The sequence below is a fragment of the Populus trichocarpa genome, chromosome 4 (assembly GCF_000002775.5).
Source record: "Populus trichocarpa isolate Nisqually-1 chromosome 4, P.trichocarpa_v4.1, whole genome shotgun sequence".
NCBI lineage: Eukaryota > Viridiplantae > Streptophyta > Magnoliopsida > Malpighiales > Salicaceae > Populus > Populus trichocarpa.
In genome coordinates this window covers 11,200,897-11,207,685 of record NC_037288.2, presented here as the reverse complement: position 1 = coordinate 11,207,685, position 6,789 = coordinate 11,200,897, and the positions used below count along the sequence as shown (strand labels likewise).

The 6,789-nt window shown below is 36.7% G+C and overlaps 1 protein-coding gene across 2 annotated transcripts; it reads left to right on the top strand.

Annotated features, from left to right (window-relative positions):
* Positions 1 to 1,313: 1,313 nt before the first annotated feature.
* On the top strand, positions 1,314 to 5,463 carry LOC7461175 (uncharacterized). Of its 2 annotated transcripts, none has more exons than XM_024599773.2 (3): positions 1,314 to 1,658; positions 2,673 to 2,819; positions 3,348 to 5,463. In XM_024599773.2, exons 2-3 carry the CDS (start codon positions 2,684 to 2,686, stop codon positions 4,616 to 4,618), a joined length of 1,407 nt encoding a protein of 468 aa, XP_024455541.2. In that variant the 5' UTR covers positions 1,314 to 1,658; positions 2,673 to 2,683; the 3' UTR covers positions 4,619 to 5,463. The 2 variants fall into 2 exon arrangements, with proteins under 2 accessions (XP_024455541.2, XP_024455540.2); XM_024599772.2 differs by having other exon boundaries at positions 1,315 to 2,000.
* Positions 5,464 to 6,789: the final 1,326 nt, after the last annotated feature.

Genomic DNA, 6,789 nt, shown 5'->3' with positions numbered 1-6,789 from the left:
GGACGATCATCAACTGAGATGGTACATGCTTTTAGTCTCTTTAGATAAAGAGATCTGGACTGATCCATCCTTTTTTGTGATGAAAATGGGGTGGAATCTTGCATGGGCTAAACAGTAAAATGTATGAATAAGCTCGTCTCGAGACAATTATTGAGGAACAAATGTACAAGTCAGAGTTTGTCTTTAATACCAGGATCCCATAATTCAACTTTATAAACATCAAAATCGAAAAAATCAATCCCTCTCTCCCTTGGGCTAGCGGAAACCATTTTCTCATTACTAGGGGTGAACATTTTCGATTCGGCTCGATTTTTATCTAAAAAACTAACCAAATTTTTTTTTAAAAAAACTGAAAAATTCAAACTGGAACCGGTTCAAACCGACCGGTTTCGGTCGGTTTTTTTAACATAAAAACCGGAAAACCTGTTTTTTCCTTCAAGCTTCACTGTAAGCTATCATTCAAGCAATATAATCGAATTATGAACATACAGTATTTTAAAAAAAAATCAACAATAAAAAAAGTTACAATTACAACCAAAAGCAAGGGAATTCAAGCTACCGTTAGATCTAGCGGAAAACATCAATCTACAGAAACTTGCATTTGCTCGAGCCATTGGCACTCGTCTCCTTCTCTTTATAATAAGTATTCAATGCCTAAAAAAAAGGCCTGAATTGAAAAGTGAAAAAGCCTATGGAGTCGAAGAAGTCCTGCAGGTAGGACTTTGATCTTGTGTCCTTCTTATCATTGTCCTTCTTATAAGCAGCAGAGAACCTCACACTGGCCATACCTTTAGTTACAGTTACAGATCTGTGTGTGAAGGTGAAAGTGTGAAATGTGAATTGTGAGGGAGCGACTTAAGAGCAAGGATAAGGATGGCTGGAGTCCAGTGGATGCTTGGGGTTAAGAATAAGCACGTTTTTTTTTTTTATATTTATAGTACCCTCAACTGAACCGGTTCGGTTCGATTGGGGTTTTGTTGGTTTCATGTTTCTGAAACCGAACCGAACCGATTTTTTTTTTTTAAATTTTAATCGGTTTTTTTTTATAGTTCAGTTTTTATAGTTATTTTTTTTTATTTTCTCGATTTAATCAGTTTCTTGGTTTTTTTCTCACCCCTACCCATTACTAACCAAACACCCCTTACCACGGCATCCAAAAAAAGACAAGATAATTTCAACGTGCTAAATTAACACTCAACTTTACCTCCCCATCAACACTGTTCCACGTGTCAAAATACTACCTTTCCTAGACTTCTTTATATCATAATCATCATACAAGTCGTTTTCCCGATCTGTCCTTCGAGATCCTTGAATCCTCACGTGGTAATTTATGTAAATCCTGTACTGATTCTTTCCTCATTTAGTATTTTCCCTTTTCTAAGTGTGAAACCCTCGAAGGCCCTATCCTCGGATCACCTAACGCACCCTAAATTTCCTATAAATCGTGCCTAACTTTATCAATTTTCGATCTTAAATCTTCGATCAATTCAATCTCCATATTCTCCATTTCTCTTCCTTTGGTTATTAAATTCGATCACTTATTCCTTCTATTTTTTTACCTCTCCATCGATTGAACCTTTTTATACCCCTTGCCGTGTTCTAGATTCATTTCTAGGGTTAGGGTTTCTTGGACTCTCTTTGATTCTTTGATTTCAAAGGTGGGTTTTGTTCGATCCTTAAATTTAAGCTTGTATATTTGTATTTCTTGTCCTAAATTTATCTGGGTCACTTGAATTTTTCGGTTTTTTTTTTTTTTTATTCTGAAACTTTGCGCCTCTTAGAATCTCTTAATTTCCATCGATTTTTTGTTCGATTCAACTTGGTTCGTATCTGTCCCTTGTTTGGATTTTTTTCGTTTGTAAATTAATGCTATTCCGATACTAGAAAATTAGGGATCTATAATTTTTTATTTGTGAATTAGGATTTTTGGAAATTTTGATTTGTTTTTCAAATTCATCAATCACGTGACATTATCTACTGCTCAAAGACCAATTTTTACGGTAAGATCAAGCTTCTCAAGCTTATTCAATGTTGAATTACTTTTTAAGTAATAAATTTAATCATAAACGGTTATGTTGATCTGTTATTTTTTTTTTCTAATAAAATAAAAGAAAACGAAAGACGGCAACGTACCCAACATAATTAATTAATTATAAAAGGAATTTATGGGGTGAGAAAAAAATGGTGTATTAATATTTAGAAATGAAGTTTGTATAGTGAACTCTTAATGGCTACATATTTAGAGTATAGGTTGACCATTTTTATTAGTACTGTGGATACTAAAATTCCCCAATGCATAAAAGTATCCAACTGCTACTGCTATCCCTTTGGTTGACCATTTTTATTAGTATTTTGGATACCAAAATTCCCAAACGCACAAAATTCTTCGACTGCTAGTGCCGTCCCTTTCTTAATTTGGGTTTTTCCCACTCAGCCCCTTCTTGTCTGTTATGTCATAGGAATCTTACCTTTCTACCCTGAAATTTTCAGAAATGTAATAGAAAGTAGTAAGAAAATTATCCCATCTAGGCTGCTTATGTCATAATCAGGGGATTCTCGTTGCTAAGAAACCATTTTGCTGCATGGTAGTTTATTGAAAGCACTTGTTTCTTTGAATCTTTGCTTTGTTTCTACGTGTTGCTAATATGATAAAAGATAATTCTGATATGCAGCCAAAATTAAAATGATTCAGAAACGTGCTTTTGCTGATGATAATTCATATGAGGTTGCTTGTAAGCACCCCAGGCAAATGGAGCATATTGATCAGTTTGCTCCTATATTTCCACTTGACAATGCTCACCAGAAACATCTAGTTTCAGGTAATGGACTGTTGGTAGTGTCTGTCACTTTTGAGTATTCTTTGTACTTGGAACCTTCATACAATGCGGACTGTGGAGTAAATTACTTTTGAGTCTCTTTCCCTATTCATCTAGCCTGCCCAATCTGATGACTTGTTACTGAAAAGGACCTTATGGATGAAATTCTTGCTTTTATAGGATGCAGATTTTGGATAATCAATCATTATACCATTGACTTTGTAAGAGTCTATTGGTGGATTTTTCATGATGACTGCTGTTATATGCTTGCTATGGTTCTGATAATTCTGGGCAACAAATTCATTCTGGACCTTATCTGTCATTTTTTTTGCATATTAGAAGTCTACAAATTTACAAATTCGCTGGAAGATGCTTACATTCTAGTTTTACAGATCATATAGGGATTAAAAAACTCATTTTTGTGTTTTTTAAATCACTTTCATGTGTTCCCATAATCACATGCCATATTTTAATTCTTTCATGGAGTTTCCTAGTTTATATATCTGACCTGCTTTCAACATGATGATGAAGGTGATGACACTTACAGAGAGTGTCAAGATGTAGGGAGGTCTGCAAGTGACTTGGTCACTGAATATTCAAATGGAACCAGCAAGGAGTTTGAAACTGGTGACAATGGTTGTTTTCCGCAGTTTTTGTGGATCAGCAATGGGATTCTTGAAGCAGATAATTTATCATTCTTCCCAGAATATTTTGATGATGGCCACCAGCTCAGGCCTTTACTTGAGCCTGATGAGGCCTGCTCATCTCTTGATTATCCTTTTCGGAAGTCGGTTTCAATTGGACCAGAGCATCAAGCTAATGTTCCAGAGTGGGGCTCACAGGGTTCAAGCACCTCCCTGAACCAGCTAGATGAGTCTAACCTTCAAGTTGCACATGCACAGTCATCTAGCCCAGGTGTTATAATTGATGGTTGTTATGAGGAGAATCTGATGGGCACTTGTGTCCTTCCCATGCCTGAACTGGAAGTACCTGCAAATTATTGTTATGAAGCCACCAAAGGTGACTGTGGGTGCCCTGATGCAGGTTCTATCAGATGCATAAAACAACATGTCTCAGAAGCTAGGCTGAAACTTAGGGAAAACCTTGGGGAAGAGATATTTGAGGGGTTGGGGTTCTGTGATATGGGAGAAGTGGTTGCAAATAAATGGACTGTCGAGGAAGAGCAAATCTTCCGTGAGGTTGTCTTATCTAATCCTGTATCGTTAGGCAAAAACTTTTGGGACAATCTGCCGGTGGCATTTCCTTCCCGAACAAAAAAGGACCTTGTCAATTATTATTTCAATGTATTCATGCTCCGGAAACGTGCTGAGCAGAACAGGTTTGACCCACTAAATATTGATAGTGATGATGATGAATGGCAAGGAATTGAGGGTGAAACAATAGAGAACGATGAGGATTCTGCAGTGGAATCCCTGGCTGGTCAAGATTCCTCCGCTTATTGTCAAGAGGACCATGCAGAGAATTGCAATGAATATGTTGAGGATGAGGATGAGGATGAAGTTGTTGCTTCTCAAGATGGTGTTGATAATGTTGTCCATAAAGTTGCAACTGATGAGGAGTATGAGGGGGATGTAGATGATTTTTCAGGAGCACAAGTTGGGATTTACCATGGTGATCGTGCTGGTGATCTTGATCATAAACATTTCAGTCAAATTTCTGGGAAGAATGCAGATGATTTCGATGTTCAAGATGATTCATGCACATCATATGAGCATTATCAAGACATCATTGATTGTTGTGGTCCACTTGATATAGGAGCTGATGGGAGACACTCTAGTTAAGTGTGATAATTTCACAGTAAATATTCTTGATGGTTTGAGAGGAAGATTTCAGGGATCTGTTTGGTTTCCCTGCTGTTGTTCTGCAAGACTGGATATTATTATGGAAAGTCAAGGAATTAATATGATTACTCATGGAAGCTTGGAGAAGCTGGTGCCTGGTATCCAATGTTGATTACTGGGAAGCAGTGGTTGTACTGTACATCTTTCCAAGTTGAAGTTGGCTGTTGCAGGCATCAGTTTTAAAGGATCTGGTAGTGCCAGAGGTTCCTCGGCAGGCCTTCCAAGGCTCTCTTGGCCTAATTAAGAACAATTTCAGATTGACAGTAATGGCAATACTGCTGCAAAATCCTGTTTTGCTTGCAAAATTCTGAGGATGTAGGTGGAAAGCATTTTGCAAGACGCAAGTAGTTTATAAAAGGTGATTAATTTTTCATGGTTGGGTCAAAGGGACGCTCGGTAATTTGCATAGCTGTGGGTGCGCAATTTGCTTAGCATGACTTGAATCCTGTTTCTTTTTATCTCAGCTGGATCAGTGTCATGGTAACAATCTTGCTGTTTGATCACCCCAATGTTGGAAAGACCCTGGGTTCACCATCTGAAAGGAATGGTGTCTAAAAAAAGGCTTTTCATCTCTTCTGTTGGTTCCCCCGCCTCTTGACATGATAATTACTTGCGACCAATATTCCTAGCGATGGTTTTTGTGTCATTAGTGTATCTGCCAGTGTTAATTGTGTTTCTAGGCCCCCCATTAATTTTGTAGATGGTTTAGCTTAGCTTTGAATGAGAGAACTCCATACCATTGTAACGATATTTGTGACAATAAGATTCAGTACTATTCCTTTTTACCCCGACCAGCAGCTGAAATCTCCCTCCTTTTTCTGTGGGTGTGCCCGCTCATGTGTATTTCTGTTCATTTTGTCGTCGCTCAAAATAATTCGCCACCAGAAGCTGTGAATGACTGTGCAAATGCAATTTCTTCAAATTGGAAGTTATCATGCTAGTTTTCCTGCAACTTGGTCTTGAATGAAATAGTGCGTGCTGTTTTCGCAGCATCTATGACTCTCACGTGTATTTTTAGATCAGGTATTTCTCAACCTCCATTTGAGAATGGTAAGAATGGTAAGAATTCGAGAAGTTTAATAAAAAGTGTTTTTTACAAGTTTCGTTTTAAAGTTTGAGGTGTTCAATTAAAACTGTGATTGAAATTGTGGTTTAAAAAAACAGTTTTTCATGTTTGGTTATGTATTTTGTATGAAGTTTGATTATAAAATTACTTAAAAGGATAAAAACATTGTTGTTTTATAATTATGATTACATAACAAAATGAATAATCCTTATACATTAATAAAAGTTTTTCATTGTCCCATCAAACTATTTATAATTTCATCGTGTATAAAATTCATATGTGAAGGTCTCTGTGATCCTTGAATAGTTGAGCGAGGTACAATATCAGGTAAAAATCATCTGGAATGAAATTGGGATTGCGATCATACTCGGAAAAAACCTCATCATCTTGCGATCTCCTTCTAATATAGTTATGTAGTGCTATTGATGCAACTACAATCTCAACTTGCATTTTATATGGATAAGCAGGCATGTTTTGCAAAATTCTCCACCTCTGTTTCCATACCCCAAAAGAATATTCTATCACGTTACGTAGTGATGAGTGTGTACGATTAAACACTTCTTCTCGCTCGCTTGGTTGTCCACGACGCCTAAATTCTTGTAAGTGATACCTCTCGTCTTTATAGGGACCAAAATACCCATACTCATTGGGATATCCAACATCAACCAAATAGTATTTCCCTGCAAATAAGAACAACATGCTAATTTTTTACAAAACTAAAAAAAAAATTATATGCCTTCATCTACCAAGTCTTCAATTTATTTCAAACCACAGCCTTCTGGTGGTTTTGGAAATTTTATATTGCTATTGTCAATAGCCTCAAGAAAAATAGGCGTATCGTGTGCATTACCTTCCCATCCTGCCCACACAAACATGAATTGCATGTCGGAACTTCAAGTAGCCATGACATTTTGTGTTGGTATACCTTTTCTTCTAATAAATAGAATTTGATTATCGGATGATATACAAGCACGAACATGTGTGCCATCAATTGCACCGACACAATTCTATAGGACAAAAAAAAAATTAAGTAATCATAATCATT